This window comes from Podarcis pityusensis, assembly GCF_964106645.2.
Source record: "Podarcis pityusensis genome assembly, chromosome: 3".
NCBI classification, from domain to species: Eukaryota; Metazoa; Chordata; class Lepidosauria; order Squamata; family Lacertidae; genus Podarcis; species Podarcis pityusensis.
The window spans coordinates 43,079,363-43,096,490 of NC_138026.1; the positions used below are offsets into that span (position 1 = coordinate 43,079,363).

Here is a 17,128-nt window from a genome sequence, read left to right on the forward strand (position 1 = left end):
CATTTCCAATGAAAGATACTTCCTGGTTTTAGGTTTTTGTTTAACAAGAAGCTGGAGGGACTACAGAAGCTGTGTTGGCACAGCTTTAATAGAGCATCACAGAGATCTGATCGTAACTGTGTGAGCTTAAGGAGCATACCTGGTAGCTTCTAAGCTGCAGTCAATGGGAAATGCTGTGGTTCTACCGTAGACTCATTTTTACAGCAGCAGGTCAAGCGAGCTATTTGTTTAAACTATTGGCTGTAGTTGTGCTTTTCTTAAACAGCTAATATCTTGCCATTTTTCTCCCTAAACGAATAAAGGCCCTCTGTATACTCTAAATGCGAAGGATGAACTCTTGAGAAAAAACGTCCAGGCAAATTTATTTTATTTTCATTTCCTACTGTATAACCTGTATATTTGTTTTCTCCCTGGAGGCTCCAAGCAGTACTGTTTGTTGTGGTTGCTTTGCTGTCCTTTGAGCCAATCATAGTTGTTATTAAGATACAGGGGATGTGTTGTCACAGTTGTTTTGCTTCTTGCAGGCACCAATAAACGGGTGTCGTTGTGAGCCACTGATAGATAAAGTAGAGAACCAGCTGGCAGCCGCTGTGGAAGAAATAAAAGCGGAGCTTGTTACAGCACAGGATAAGATGAACAGCAAACTAGGTCAAATGGAAAACAAAACTCAGCATCAGGTAAGGAAACATTCCATGGACAAAGTATTTCTTCAAACACTAGGAGCCTGATTAAAGCCTATAGGGCGTGGGTTGGTCTGTGTCAGGAATGGGGGACCTATAGCCCGTAGACTATACTCTTGGCCCAACAGGGGGTCCAAGTTGGCCCATGAAGCCATTTCCCCCAAATCATACCCACCTGTTCACCAGCTGATGTCGCTGGGTCAACTGATATAGGCAGGGTCCCATTCCCTGGGAGAACACACTGGAGTAGCAGAACCTGCAGCTTATCCTGTTGGTGAGCAGAGGGTGCAACCCTGTTCCATGTTTCTCTTCCCCACCTGTCAATCGCCTTACATCAGAACGACACCAGGTGATGCAGACTTCAAAAAGCAGGGTGAGCTGATTGAAAGCCCTTTTGCAAACAGCTCCACGCTGCTCTTTGAAAATGAGGTTTTAAAGAATAGCGAGGGGCTGTTTACAAAAGAGCACTGACTGTCACTAGGTCTTCAGGGGTTTGCCCATCTGTCAGATTTGGCCCTCCTAGGGGTGGGGAGACACAAGGATCTGGCCTGCCAGCCAGAAAACAGTTCTCCACTTCTGGTCTACTTGTTACAGTCTTCAGGTGGAGGCTGCTTGAAACTCATAATGTGGCAATCTTTTCTATGTGGCTGTTGCCCCATGGAGTAGCCAGACATTAGTTAATTGTATTTCCAGAGGGGCTGCAATGCAGGACATAGTGGCACTACTCTCCTTGCCAGACATTCCTGCCCTGAGCAAGGAGGTCTGAAAAGCCTTGGGAAGCAAGCAGGGTTTAGAATTACCAGAAATATGCCTTGATCACTGCAGTATCTCTTATTATTATCAAGGTATCACCTTGATCATTTGTTTATTGTGTCACTCCTTAGAGTCATACCTGCAGCCAACTGAAATAACCTGCAGTGTTTTTAAAAACACTGAAAGGAATACTTTTATTCACAATGTTTCACAAATGCCTTTTCTGCTGTCCTTTTTAGATGCAATTTTTGCCCTTGGTAAGTTAAATTACCAGTAGTAAAGTAATTTTAATAAGTCAGCCTATGCATTGTTGTCATTTCTGCTGTGCTTTCCTCTTTTATCACAGCTCCGCGTTTTAGACAAATTGATGGCAGAGAGGCTGTCAGCAGAAAGAACAGAGTGCCTTCATCGTCTTCAGGAGCATGCCGAGTTGGAAAGGCATGAAGGGGAGAAACGCCAGGTAGATTAGAAAATAAGTATCTCGTGGAGCATATAAGACAATGAGGAATCTGAAACTTTCCATTTAAGATACACAGAAAAGAGCGCTTATCTAAAAGAATGACAAGCAATTTCAAAAAGAAAATTATCTGGTTATAGTGAGATACATTTTCATTTTGAGCAGTCATAGATAGCTTACTTGGGTGGTTGGAAATAAGCCATTTAAATATGTTTCTTGACGGCAGCCTATCCATTTCAGTGATCTTATGTAAAACCTTTTTGCAAGATGCTTAAACGAACCCATATTCTGAGGAAATATCTGCTTCTCATTTGGTTTTTGTGGTGTCATAATTTGACTGCCTTTTAGTTAGCTAACATTTGAACTTCCAGTTTTAGAAACCCAGCAGGAAAATGCTTTCAGAACGTCTCTTAAAACTACTATTTCCTTACATAATAAGAAAAAAAGTCAACAACCCTGTGCATTGATGAACATGGGGGTGCAGTAAAGGTAAAGGACACCTGACTGTTAAGTCCAGTCGCGAATGTCTCTGGGGTTGTGACGCTCACCTCGCTTTACTGGCCAAGGGAGCTGACGTTTGTCCGCAGCAGTGGTTGGTTACATTATTAGATCTGATCTGGGAGGTTAAAAACTTCACGTAGGTCAATATATTTTTTAGCCAAGCAGAAGGATGAAATATAAAATGATTAAAAAGAATGCTCCTGCTTGCTATCCTCGAGAATCTTCATATTTGTTCTGACATTTTTATGGCTCTAATGCAGCAATAATAATCTTACAAGCAATGTCCTACTCCCCCATTTTGGTAGAATAAGCAAGACTGTATCTCCAGACATACTGCACTAGCAATTAATAATGGCTATTGCATATACTGTGGTCCTATCACAGTGCTACAAATCATGGTATAATTACAGTGTTCCAGGCCAATACACCAATGCAAATATTCCATTTCAGTGTGCAAGAGTGCAGATCGGATCCATTATTGCTAGGGTCTTTCAAAGAAAACATTCATTATCCCAAAGCTAGATTTGTAAACTTCCTTACTATATAGGATGCTAAGTTCTCTTTAACTCAGTAGATCAGGCTGCAACAATAATCTAGCATGCATTTAGCTGCTAAAACTAATAGACTGTCATTTGATGGCCTCTGATTTGTACATGGGTTTTTCCCTTACAGATATCGTTGGTGGGGGAACTGAAAGCTTGGTGCATGCTAAAAATTCAGAACCTGGAGTTGAAGCTTTCTGGAGACTCTAGATCTTCAAGGCCAAAATCAACTTTGTCTACATGTGAGTCACTCGCTGAGACTTTGGATACAGAGAACCTTCCTTGTACGAAGGACTGTAAAGCTAGCCAAACCCCACTGCAGTCGGATGGTTCGCAGCAACATTCTTGCACTGCCCTTCAGAATAGTGTCTCGGAAGATACTGGAAGAAGTAGAGTGCCCACAACAGAGCAGAGCTTTGGGAAGCAGTATTTTGTTGTTCAAGAAGCCAACACTCCAGGTATCTTTTTGTTAGTAGTTTCTGGAGGGGAAAGCTATGCTAGAGTATTGTGGCAAAGAATCTGTAATATTAGGGAGCACCCCCTCCAATGCCATCAGATCCTCTTCCACACTGATCAGACACATTTTGGATTAGTGCTTGTCTCAATTAGGTGATGGCTGGTATTCATTGTCTCTGGTTGAGACAATGAATACCAGAAAGTGGTTGAGAGAATGAGCTATGGTTAGTCATGCGTGCACCCCCTTAACAGGAATACTGGCTCAGAAGTTCCTCACACCTAAAAAGTAAGGGGAAGTGTGTGTGTGCCTTATGGAGCGAATGCAGGGGGGAGGCAGGCAGGAAAAGCCCCCAAAAGCCGCACACAAGCTCCACGCGGTTCTTGCGGGCTTTTCCCCAGGAGGGAGAAGGGACTGACACGGCCAGTCAGTCCCTTCTCCCTCCTCATAGAAAAGCCCGCAGGAGCTGCACGATCCTTAAAGGGTGTGTGGCTCCTGTGGGCTTTTGCGGGAGGTAGGGGTATTGCCATAGCCGCGCGCAGGCTCTCCCTGCCGGAGGGGCTGCGCGCCTTTCCACTGCTCCTCGACCTGCTCTTTGGGACTGGCGGCGGGCTTCCCCCCGCCAGCCCCGAAGAGCAGGTCAAAAGAACCCGAAGCCCAGCGGGAACTCCCGCCACGCTCCAGAGGCTTCGGGTGAATGCACCTTGTTTAGAGGGGGAGAACAAGAAAAAAATCTCCCCCTCCTATGGTCCGGTGCGTCCTATAGAGCAAAAAATATGGCATTTCAGAAGTCAAAGTAGGAATTTTCAAAATGGCTGAAAGATGCTGATCCAGTGAGAACTCTCTTGTGAGAAAGATGTTATGACTGAGTGGAGCAGTCTTCTGCAACGTGGTACCCGCCAAATGTTTAAGACTAGTGCTCCCATCATCTCAGAGCGCAGACCATGCTGGCTGGGGCTGATGGGATTTGTAGTCCAAAACAACTGAAGGGCACCTGTTGGGGGAAAACTGGCTTTGATTAGCCCGGGAGGAGGCAGAAGTGATGGAGGTGATGACTGAACTGGAGCCTGTACAGGTGCGCACCAACCCCTCTCGCTCTCCAGACTTCCAAGGTAGACTCCTAAAGGCGACTGAACGGCACCTTGTTTTAGAGGGGGAGAAGAAGGAAAAAAAATTCTCCCCCTCTCTGCGTAGCACTTCCTGACGCTTCGCTGAAGGGGTCCTGGGCACAATTTTTTTTTCTTGTTCTCCCCCTCTAAAACAAGGTGCGTCCTATGGTCGGGTGCGTCCTATAGAGCAAAAAACACAGTAGGCCTGGGTGCTGTATTGATACATCACCCAGGAACAGTATGGACGGCAGATTGTGATGGTGGCTTCACCCAGTGGTATATTTTGGGTGAAACAGACATCACACCCAAGACCCTCTGCTGCCAGCGCCACTTTCAACACTGGGCCACTGGCAGCAGAGGGTCTCGGGTGTGGTGTCTGTTTCACCCACAATATACCGTCGGGTGAAGCCGCCATCACAATCGGCCCTCCATACGGCAGAGAGAGGAGCAAGCTATATTGGAGGGCCAATGCAGCTTGTTGTTTAAACATCACATGATATCTGCAGAACACGATGTTTCACTGACATAGCCAATCATCTATAGCTAAGGCTGGGCAGAGAGAGTTGAAGCAATTTAGCACACAGTTGGGCATTCTTCAACACCTTCAGTACAGGGGGTAGTCCTTTGAAACAATCATAGTATTCAGGGCTTTTTTTCAGCCAGAACTCACTGGAATGGCGTTCTGGCACCAGAAGGGGGTGGGGAGACCCGCTCTGGAGAGGCATGGGCGGGGGCTCGTTCAGCTGTGGTGTGGAAGCCTCTCCTGAGGAGCCTCAACAATAGGCCTGGATGATACGTTGCCTGGGGCCAGAGTGTGACAGTGGCTTCACCCTCTGGTACATCATGCGCGAAATTGCAGCCACTCCTCACTCATGTTGCCACTAGTACGCTGGTGGCAGAGGGACTCAAGAGTGGCTGTAGTTTCACTTGTGAGGTACCACTGGGTAAAAACCATCATCACGCTCTGGCCCTCATAACACAGAGGGACCATGCAGGCAGGCAGCTGCTTTAAACTGTACCACTTAGGGGTGCACAGCTGGCTGCCTGTGCTCCAGCCGCCTTCAGACAGGCAAAAAAACCTCCAACTACTACACCTCCCCTCCTCAGGGGGATGGGGAATTTCCAACATAGATCAATCACCACGCACCACATAATCCCATACGTCTTAGAAGATAAGACGAAACAATGTGACTATCGCCGTGCGTACCCACTCAAAAACACCCCACCATAGCATACCCATTCCTTCAAATCTAAGGAAAATCCCCACAACACTAAACTAGGAGACGCCCAAATACCCTGGAAAACACACCACCTTAAACAATCTAGCAGTAAAAGCAGCAGCCACTAGGCCTTGGACCAACTTTGAAAACCACCTCCTGACAGCAGAGGGACCATGCCATGGTTTCCACAAAATACTAGAATCCCAGAAACCCCCTCATCTCAATCAAAAGGGAGCACAACATAGGTTACAAAATAAACCCCGCCTGATGGATTAAAGGATTGTTTAGATCATAGTTTAATCCATCTCAGCCAAAAGAAGGGAACTCACCTTGAAACCTATCTACAGATGGTGGCTGGCACTGATACACCCAGGAACCTCACCAAAATGCTGGAGAGGCTGCACTTCCACATGTGGTGGGAATGCCCCAAAACCCAACCCTTTTGGACATCAGTCCTACAAGAAATATGCAAAATAACTAAGCATTAGAAGCCACCCCAGAACTGGCCTTATTTAATATTTTCCAAGACAATAATGCTCACACTATAACCCACCCACTCTAAACAGCCAGGAGCATCATAGCTAGACACTGGAGGGCCTGTCAGGAGTGAACATGGACCACTGATACTAAACAAACTGAAGCTAGCATGGGCACAAATAAAAAAGGATGGTTTCACCCTGGTGTGGCTCCCCTTTATTACACACACAGCCCAACAAGAACCCACCGACAGCATATGAACTGATATGGCTAACTTGACCCAACAACCCCTCCACCTCACACATGCAAACAAAACTCATTGCAGTCAACTGAAGGCAACCAACCATGCCCTGGAGTCCCCAATCTCCCTCACTGCCAATGAAAACGAGTAAATGAATAGTAAGAGAACCTACCCACGTGACACTGGCACAAAAACCTTACACATACACTATGTAAAAGAATGAAAGTTTACTATCAACCCCTAACCTTATACTGTCTGTAACATTAGTGTATAACTGCTGAAGAAAGAATTCTATGAACAGAAAGCAGAGACACTGACTCTACTTTTGTAACCAAGAAAACCTTTAATAAAAACATTTTTAAAAAAACAACTCATAACTGTTCATATTTCCTTATTTACAGGAATAGAGCAACAGTTAGTTGGCGCTGGCCCAACTCCCGCTGCAGTTTCTCCTCAAGTTGTAAGGCCCAAAGACAAAGCAAGTTTCAGCAGATTGAAACAAGAACTGCCACCATCTGAATACTCAGGCTCCAAACTGAGACATGCAAAGGTACAAACTGTTTCCAAGACCCCTACCGAATTTACAAAGACTGAGGTGGAGAGAGGAGGCTGCTTTATAGATAAAGGAACTCAAACGAAGAGGTCTGGCAGAAGTGGTCAGTTGAAGCACCGGCCTCAGCAAAATGCAGGCACCCACTCTGCAGAGCAGCCGCCGCCGCCACCACCTGCTGTCTCTGGAGGAAAAGAGGTCAGCCCTCAACTTGCAGGCACTTCTCAAGCTCTGGAAATCACACAGTACTTTTTTGAGGCTGTATCCAGCCAGATGGAGAAGTGGTATGAAAGGAAGATTGAAGAAGCTCGGAGCCAAGCTGACCAGAGAGCCCAGGAAGATAAAGCACTCCTCAAAGAACATATAAAAAGTTTAGAAGAGGAACTCTATAAGCTAAGGACTAAAGTGCAGAAGGAACATTAGCATTTGCCTGCTCTCATGAAGTGTTGCAAAGGAACTGATAACTTTGACAAACAGCAATTAAGCTAATTTTATTGGAGTTTTATTGGAATTTTACACTTCTTGGGGATTTGTGGCCTTTCCAGATTATAAGGATTTTTGCTCGTGCATTGCTCACAAGGAATGCAGATTGCTGCCCTCCAAGTAGCACTTGTTTTGTACAGAAACTGCATTGAATTTCCCTTCCCCTGTTAAAAATGTTTCTTTTATCCCCATACAGTGTGCCAGTGGTGATAGTATAATACAGAATGTAGTTATGTGGCTTTTCATTGCTGATGATACAGCTCTCCAGTATGCCTGTGCCATTTTTATGAATCTCGTAAAGTTTTATTTTATACGTATTTAAAACATGTTTTTGAAGCAAAGCATTCTCTTGCTCTACCATAAGTGCTCATGTATCTTTTTGAAAATAAAAGAGTTAAGCACCCCAAATTAGCAAGGCTACCTCTTCCTCCTTCATAGGACTGCATTGCCATTTTATGAATCCTATGGGTTCCCCTACCCCAGTACAGATAAGAGTAGCCTGTATGGGGAACTATGTGCTAACAGGTCATGCGAGTGATTTTCAAGTCCTATCTAACACTTTGTGCTGCCTATGTGTACTTTTGTCATACCGTTTTGCTGATCAGCTCTTGGGATGGAGGTGCTGAAGTTTTAGCTCTTCCAACCAAAAAGCTAATTGGCATACAGTGGTACCTCGGGTTACATACGCTTCAGGTTACAGACTCCGCTAACCCAGAAATAGTACTTCGGGTTAAGAACTTTGCTTCAGGATGAGAACAGAAATCGTGCTCCGGTGGCGCAGCGGCAACAGGAGGCCCCATTAGCTAAAGTGGTGCTTCAGGTTAAGAACAGTTTCAGGTTAAGAACGGACCTCTGGAACAAATGAAGTACTTAACACGAGGTACCACTGTACTTGCAGCCAGAAAAAGCATTATATATAGATAGATATTGAGTGCCTTTGAGTGACAGTAAATTCCTAAAAGTTAACGCCTTGTCCTTGTATAGTGATGGTCAACTGGTGGTCTGTGAGATAAATATGGCCTTTTTAGCTGGGTCCTGATGCCCCAGCCAACTTCTAACCAAGGTGTGGTACCTTGTTTCACTCAAAGGAAAAAAGACACTGCTAGATAGTAGCAACATGTTCTTCTGGCCCACTAACTGTTACTTGGAGAATATAATGGTCCTTGCAAATACAGAAATGGGCTGTAGTTCCTAAATTAGATTGTGTCTTCACTGCACTTGCCCCACGTGAATTTCATCTTTAACAAAAAAATTTAAAACTTGCCTTAAGGTTTCTATGCACGATTGGCCCCTGATGGATTGTGTAGTCTCAAGTCTTCAAATTATACTGTTATTCAGCCTTACTTTATTTTTAAATATATCTTGAGTGCTGTGATATGTGTCAAGAAGTGTTTTTTTCACCCAGGGGAGTGGGTAGTGATCTTTAAAATTAACGTTAGCATGACACTTAGGCAAAAACAGCTATTGCTTTTAAAAGTTCAACAGTCCAATGCAGCTAAAGAAATCTAGTGTATGTAAGCAGATTTGCATATATGTTTTGCACATCTTAGTGAGGATGCAATATATTAACACTGTATGCCTCTGGATGTGCCCATGATTGTGCTTTGCTAGCCCTATTATTGCACAACTAATGCTGAATTGAGACCAAATCTGTTGTGATTTAGAAATAGTTCTCCAGGCACAGATCTTAACTCTCATGTAAGAGTATAAACATTTTGAATGAAGTCCTTAAAGAGGGATGGTTGTATACGAAAAGTACATAAAGCTCTTTATGCACAAAATTTCAATCCAAATACTCTACATTTTTTACATTCATGTGCTTCTCTGGTCTAAATCTATGCTGCCCAAAGTGGGGTATAATTTAAATCCTACAATGAATTTAAATCCGAAAATCCATAAATCTATAAGCATATTAAATATGCCTAGGTTATAATTGTTACAATTTGGAGGTGGTGGTGTTGGGTTGTGTGATACAGCTAAAAAAGCAATTTTTAACCCCAAAATCCATATTTAAGGTAGGCCAAACAAGCTAATAGTGCACTATCACAAAGTAAGTCTGCAGGTTTTTGAGTTCTCTAAAACCCTTTGTCAGGTTAGAACTGAGCAGTGGTGGAAAAAAGTTGGCTGATGTTGAAGACATAGAACCTGTTATCTCACCAGAGTTTTAAAATGGAATGGAAGGACGTAGCAGGCAATCTAACTGAATGTCTTTACCCGTTATAGAATTATAAGGGATTCCCCATTGGTCATCTGGTCCAACCAATCCCCTACAATGGAAGAATCTCATCTAAAGCCATCTAACCTCTGCTTGAAAACCTCCATGGAAGGAGAGTCTACAAGCTCCCATGGGAGTCTGTTCCACTGTTGAACTGCTCTTACTGTCAGAAAGTTCCTCCTGATGTTTAGTTGTAATCTCCATTCTTATAACTCGAATCCATTGTTTTGAGTCCTACTATCTGGAGCAGGAAAAAACATATTAGGTTGCACTAAGCCTGCTGGAAACAAGCAGCGTAACTGACTATCCTCCATCTCTGGAAACACACAGAATGTCTCATCAAAAATTTACTAAAGGTTTCCTGCATTCTGTTCATTTTGAGTATCCCATTGTTTTCAGGCATGGGTGCATTAGATGTGCATGGGTCACTCTCTGGGGGTTTCAATGGATTTCAGAAGTGTTAACTGCCCTCAGAAGTGACAAGAGCAGCACCTTAAGAACAACTACTTAAGATAGCGCACACCTCCCATATTATTACAGACCTAGTTCAGAACTAGAAATCTCCCTGTGTTTCAGCCTCTTATGAGCTGCTTCCCATCACACCTGAACCTTAAAAAAAATCTCAACACTCATGCCTATAGCAGTACTAGCTGCTTTGTTTAAGTCTACTTACCAATAAGGGAGTCTGTCCAGAAATCAGTTTGGTTGTGTGAGAGGTCCTTCCATGGCAGTCTTTTGAAGGAGACACACTGAAAAAACAAATACTGTGTTCCACCATCAGTGAATGATCAGGCTACGATTTTGCCAGCTTTAGTGTTCTCTCGAGCTCTTCAAGCTGTAGGTTGCCCTGAGTGATCATCATCCGAATTGTATCCTGCAAAGCAGAAATTATATACTTAGTAGGCACATGCAAGGCAATATGCATTCATACACTGAATCTGTTTTATTTCGACAAATGTTTTATCAGTCTATATTTACATCCATAAAATTTGCAACTAATGATCTCACCCCAAAGGCTGCTCTACATATTAGGGCTACTCCTAGAGGGCACTTAGAAAGGCCTCTGCTTATGTTACATACATACATGTTTAGGAAGCAAAGAACCAACAGCTGCACTAGCATGAACTTTTTGAAATGGGAATGCAAGATAAAGTTCCTTGGTCATTTCCTAAGTGTTCTATGATTGCAGTTAATCCTTATTATATTTTACACTACCCTTCCTCTGAGAGGAGCTCAGGGCTGAGTACCACATACACTAACTGCAAATGAACAGTAATACAGCATTAAGAGAATCTGACAACTATAGCAGGTGAGGCATATTGGGTTAATAAAAACAGTCACTATTCTGTAGGGCCTAGGATAAACAGGCACATAATAATGATAATAATAATAATAATAATAATAATAATAATAATAATAATTTATTTGTACCCCGCCAATCTGGCTGGGTTTCCCCAGCCACTCTGGGTGGCTTCCATAGAAACCAAAAACACTAAAATATCATACATTAAAAACTTCCCTGAACAGGGCTGCCTTAAGATGTCTTCTGAATGTCAGGTAGTTGTTTATCGTTTTGACATCTGATGGGAGGGCGTTCCACAGGGCGGGCACCACTACCGAGAAGGCCCTCTGCCTGGTTCCCTGTAGCTTTGCTTCTCGCAATGAGGGAACCGCCAGAAGGCCCTCGGCGCTGGATCTCAGCGTCCAGGCAGAATGATGGGGGTGGAGACGCTCCTTCAGGTATACTGGACCGAGGCCGTTTAGGGCTTTAAAGGTCAACACCAGCACTTTGAATTGTGCTCGGAAACGTACTGAAAAGATGCCAGAATACTGGCACCGTGTGTGGCAAATGAATCTCTATGACAGGGATGGGGAACCTGACCTCAATAGGCAACAATGACAGGTGGGCAGGGACACCCTGTTAACCACCTAACATCATTATTGTATTCAGTCATAAGACTGTGCCACTGAGCTCATACATTCATACATATATACATACATAAAAAAGTTCAAGGCTACAGAAAAGTATCAGAGCTGTTAAGAACCACCTATCCACTACACAGTCATACCTTGGGTTGAAGTAGCTTTGGGTTGAGCATTTTAGGGTTGCGCTCCATGGCGACCCGGAAGTAACGGAATGCGTTACTTCCGGGTTTTGCCGCTCACGCAGACAATCAAAATGATGTCATGCACATGCGCGGAAGTGGCGAACCACGACCTGCGCACGCGCAGACGTGGGTTGCGTTCACTTCAGGATGCAAACGGGGCTCTGAAACAGATCCTGTTTGCATCCAGAGGTACCACTGTACCAGCCTTTCTCAACTCTGGGTCCCTAGATGTTGTTACTACAACTCCCATCATTCCTAGCCAGCATGGCTAGTGGACAGGGATTATGGGAGTTGTAGTTCAAGAACATATGGACCCAAGGTTGAGAAATCCCGCAGTATACTGAAGCAGTATTTAAGAGCGATACACAAGAAAATTAAAATTGGCGACATCTGTCTGCAGACGAAGTGCTGACCTAACAAATGCCTTTGGTGCGATCAACATCTACTTCAGGGGTAGGCAACCTAAAGCCCGGGGGCCGGATGCGGCCCAATCGCCTTCTCAGTCCGGCCCGCGGATGATCCGGGAATCAGCGTGTTTTTACATGAGTAGAATGTATCTTTTTATTTAAAATGCATCTCTGGGTTATTTGTGGTGCATAGGAATTTGTTCATCCCCCTCCCAAATAGTCCGGCCCACCACATGGTCTGAGGGATGGTGGACCGGCCCACAGCTGAAAAGGTTGCCGACCCGTTTTACCTGGTCCAATGTGGCTCAACTACTCCCCTCCCAATTCACTCTGAGCCACGGTTATCCTTTAGTAAGGGAAGGATATGGCACATGGGATGGATTCATATAAGTATTATAACATATAACCATAAAAATGATCCATCCAACACTATTTAATAATTACCTTCCTAAGAATATATATAAAAAATAAAAAATCTGACTGCATCAGACGAACACGGATACCTACCTGAATCTTCCTAAGAATATGCAGTGAAATCTCTAATAAACACTCCAACCAGCTTTTCAAACTAGTAGCTCTCTATACATCTTATGAAATTGGATCTTGTTAATTTTGCGCAGCAAGGTATTACAGCCCGTAAAAATTAGTTGAAATATTAGCGAATTACTTCAGAGGGTTTACCACAATGACCAGTTTGGGGTTTTACATAGTCAGCCTTGGAAATCCCCATTCTTGAGTCATTTAATCAAATATTCCAAATTTGTCCAGTCTACCGTGGCACCTCTTGTAGGTGAGACACAGTGATAATTATTCCCAGTCATTATGAGGTGTTCTGAGCAGGCTGTTTGGATGTCTCAGAGAAGACACCTTCATGAGCCAGGAATACAGGTTCAACCTTCAACTGCAGTGTACCAAGTCAGCAGAACCACAAGTATTTCTCACCTCGTCTGTAGCACCTTTGTTCCTTTTGAAGTCTTCCCTTGCCCAGTCCCTGAGGTAATGGCGATCAGCTTCATTAGGCACCTGACGAACAGCCTTCAAAATTTTTCTATACAACTGAAGGACCTGCTGCCTTCTCAAGAACTGCAAGGTATCAAGAAAAATAAAGGATGACCCTTTTACTGTTTGCACGATCTAGTGTTGATCATGTGCTCACAGCCTCATGGAAAGGTGTCTTAAACCGAGTCAGGTGACTGATAAAACTTTTGTATTCGTTGTCTATTCCAGGGATGTCAACCTGTGGCATGCTAGCTGGAGTTGTTGGCAGAGTCCAAAAACATCAGGAGGGTGACATGTTCCACCCTTCATCTGCTCTGAATGTCAGATGCTCTCTAGATCTCAAGTAGAGAGATCCTTTTAACTGGAGTCTGAACCTATGTATATAACCTATGGATGTAGTAATCCCACTACGGGGTCCATCTGCTTTCTGCTGCAAACCACAGTCTATAAATCAGTTATTCTAACTAGCGCCCTCCCATGCTGTTCCATTTACGGTCATCTATAAAATCACTCCAAAAGTAGAATAAAGGTAACCTTGAGTTTTAAAACATTTGACAGGATCCTAACAATGATTCAAACACTGCAATGAAGAGGCCCATGTGCAACACAAATCACCACTTACTACACTATGAAAGAAAAATAGTTATTTTCTGTAATTCAAAACAAATAAATCTTTAAATGAAAAAAGACGGAAGATATGTGAATACATTAATGCGTTCACATGTAAAACGCAATGTTTTCCAAACTACCAGTTACCATACATCCACTATTGCCCATTCATTTATAAATTGTCTCACTTAAAATATTAATTTTAAAAATTTAAGAAATTGTCCAGTAGCACCTTATAGACCAACTAAGTTGTTCTGGTATAAGCTTTTGTGTGCAGGTATCTGAAGGCATCTGAAGACGTGTGAAAAAACTTAGTTGGTCTATAAGGTGCTACTGGACATTCCTCCCTCCCCCGACTGCATCAGACCAACACAGCTACCTACCTGAATTTAAAATATTAAGTTAAAAAGCTCAGATGCAAAACACACAATGCCACAGGTAAAGCACTCATCTGCGTAAGATTTCCGCAAGTACCACTGTCCCATTTACATGCAGAGTGTAAATGCCTGAGTTATGGACCTGTGACAAGCTTGTGCTACACATGAATGGCCAAACTCATGTGGAGCACATGTTTATAAGGGCAAGCACTTGTTCCCATCTTTGCAAGGTCTGCTAGCAAAGCAGAGATGAGGCCTTGTTTACCCAGAAAGTTCTATCAGTTCAACTCGTGTTAATTCCTCTGCTATTCACAGCAACCAGAATGCTAAAATTCTGCAGGAGTACAAACTCCTTTTCGAAAAGAAAAGAAACCTAAGTTCTTGATTTTTTTTTCATAGAACAAAAATATAGGTTGCTTTTCTATTTCCTACACTCTTGCCCTGTCCACTACAGAGGGTAGGGCAGTAAAAAAATGTAAGAAGTGGATCCAAGAACAATTCTAGGACATCACCTGCTCATCATCCCCTCCTGGGTCAAAAAGCAGTAAAGGTATATGTTCCATCACCTAAAATGTGAAGAAACAGGACAGAAGCAAGCATGCCTATCCAAATAACCCCTAGATGCTATTGCTAAATGCTATTGCTCAGACGAATATAAATGCAGCCTTAATGGGGTCCCCATCACTCCTGCGAAGGGTGAACATAAACATGCCATATACAAACTATACTATTTACACCAACTTTCCTTTTCCTGCGGAAAATCAGCTGGCAAAGCTTTTCCTCAGCATGCAAATGCTAAGGTGAAAGCAGCTCGAGGAAAAGAGGATAGAGGCTGGAGAAGGAACAGTGGGGTGGTGAGATGTCCTTTTCCCACCTTTGGGACCCCCTGGGCAACCTGGAACTGGGTGTGGAGAGCGTTGTCCGACTGCTAAAAGGGACATCCTGAGGAAGCCGCTCCCACCTGCCCACAAAAGCAAGCCCAGACTGAAAAGCTCGGGTGCTGCCAGGAGTTTCTAGGATCCTTCCTCTTCCCGGAATTTTTGCGGAAGAGCTGCGAGTTTATTTGGGCTCTGGGTGAGAGGCGTGGGAAGGAGAAGGAACCAATCCCGATTTATGTATTAGCAGTAATGTTGTAGTTATGTCATATGCAACTGCTTGTTGTTGTTTTTTTAAAAAAAACTGGTTACAGTATCGCTTAAGTTGCTGCTATAGCTTCCGTTTCTTGTTCACAACTTTACATTTTTAAATTAAGCGGTATAGAAATGGAATTAGTAATAGAAATAATCAACAGGAATGGCTACGCCCCTGACCTAAAGGTAGCAAAGCCATTACAGTATTGCCTGCTGCTGCTGTCCCCCGACCCTGCAGTCTCCTCCAATGCCCGGTCGCCAAGCCTAGACCCTGCTCTTGCCTCGCCGAGGAAAGGGCGAAGAGTCGCCTCGCTGGTGGGCACCTGCCTTCCCTTCCCTCTCTACCTGCTTCAGAGTGAGCGCCGTCGGGGGCAGCCGGGACGACGCCATGACTGAGGGGCGCGCGCGCGCGCGCTTCGCTTCGGCGTGGTTCTTCCTTCTCTGCGCTCTGCCGAGGCGCGTCAGAGGAAAGGGAAGCGGAGGCTCTCCCTTCCCCGCCCGGCGTCTCTCTCCAGGCTCTTGGGAAGAACGAGGTTGCGGCGCCGGGCAGCTCCGCGAGGAGGGAAAGAAAAACTCTGCTTTTGCGCGGCGAGCGGCTCAGCAGGCCACCCTTCGCGCAGGGTTGCAAGAGAGAAGCGCGCGCACTTTGCCGATATTTGGAAAGGACGGCGCAGGGTGGGCCGAGAGCGGCTCCTCCTCTGAAAACTGAAGGGCGGAACGGACTCCTGCAGCCTCGCCGACGAAGCAGCCCTTCCGGCCAGAGCTAAGCGGAGCCCAAGTAAAGGGCCCGAGAGAGGGCTTTGAAAGAGTTTTACTCTTTCATGGCAGCGTCAAGCACAACGGCGATTGCTCCAAGCACCTTTTTAACCTCGTTAGATTTACATCTGCCTTCATCCACCTTTCAACAAACGTTCCCCACAAAGACTCAAATAAGTGATTTATTTGCAAATCACTTTGCATATAAGTGGAATATTTACTCACAGATTCCAGAAGCTGCAACGAAACAAGCCCTCCGTCAGCTGGCAGTGAAACAAACGACCCAAGAAGGCAAAGAACTTCGTTTCCTTACAAATAAGCATCGTGTATGTATAGCACAGGTGCAGGCTTTTCAAATCTGCCTTTTGGAGAGATCCAGTTCACCTGCAGGATCAGCTGAGCTGGGAGCCAAAGCCACATGACTCCTCCTCCTCTTGCTCCAGGAAGAGAACACACAAACACAGAGAGAGAAAGGGAGGGGGGAAGCAGAAGCTACTGTGAGCCTGCTAAGCCCCAACCTGAGCTCTGGTTAACCCTCATGCAACTAGCTTTATGTATATTACAACAAAAAAGTACTTTCTACAGGTTCAGAGGTACACATGTAAGTGCATAAGGTCCAAGGCTAAGTATTGCAGTTAAGGTGACATAGGCCTGTGCCTGAGAGCAAGCTTGAAGTTCTAACTCTGGTGACATCACTAGTGGCCCTTTTTAATCAGTGAAAGACTGCTTCCATCAGAAGTTAAACAGCTTTAACAGTACAGAGATATTCTTTACCCTATTGCAACACAACTGAACTTGTTAAAGTAGGAATAAAAGGCATCTTCCTATTTTTTAACATCCTTTGGAGAAAGCCCAAACATTGATACACATTTTTGCATCATTTAGGTTTTGATAATAGTGCTATGTAACTTCTATTCAAAACTTTTTTTAAAAAAATAGCAGTTATTTGTATTTGCTGATAGTAAATTGTTTAATCAAAATTAACGCAGAAGTTGCTAAGTATGAATTTGGAGCATGATTTATCAACTCCTTTCCTACAACTTTGTTTTTCTTTGATAAA

General features: G+C 44.1%; 2 protein-coding genes across 14 annotated transcripts in view; one reads left to right on the top strand and one right to left on the bottom strand.

The window, feature by feature from the left end:
- Positions 1 to 7,875, top strand: part of ANKRD6 (ankyrin repeat domain 6) — a 66,710-nt gene extending 58,835 nt beyond the window's left edge. For all 12 annotated transcript variants that reach the window (XM_080999855.1, XM_080999863.1, XM_080999862.1 and 9 more), the window contains 4 exons: positions 525 to 677; positions 1,780 to 1,893; positions 3,064 to 3,391; positions 6,836 to 7,875. In XM_080999855.1, coding sequence (XP_080855981.1) covers positions 525 to 677; positions 1,780 to 1,893; positions 3,064 to 3,391; positions 6,836 to 7,407 — 1,167 coding nt within the window. In that variant the 3' untranslated portion in view covers positions 7,408 to 7,875. The remainder of the gene's footprint in view (positions 1 to 524; positions 678 to 1,779; positions 1,894 to 3,063; positions 3,392 to 6,835) is intronic.
- LYRM2 (LYR motif containing 2) lies at positions 346 to 15,963 on the bottom strand. 2 transcript variants are annotated; one of them, XM_080999925.1, is made up of 4 exons: positions 15,658 to 15,963; positions 13,140 to 13,280; positions 10,356 to 10,556; positions 346 to 588 (listed from the first exon to the last, which is right to left on the bottom strand). In XM_080999925.1, exons 1-3 carry the CDS (start codon positions 15,700 to 15,702, stop codon positions 10,476 to 10,478), a joined length of 267 nt encoding a protein of 88 aa, XP_080856051.1. In that variant the 5' UTR covers positions 15,703 to 15,963; the 3' UTR covers positions 346 to 588; positions 10,356 to 10,475. The 2 variants fall into 2 exon arrangements, with proteins under 2 accessions (XP_080856051.1, XP_080856050.1); XM_080999924.1 differs by lacking the exon at positions 15,658 to 15,963 and adding an exon at positions 14,695 to 14,760.
- Positions 15,964 to 17,128: the final 1,165 nt, after the last annotated feature.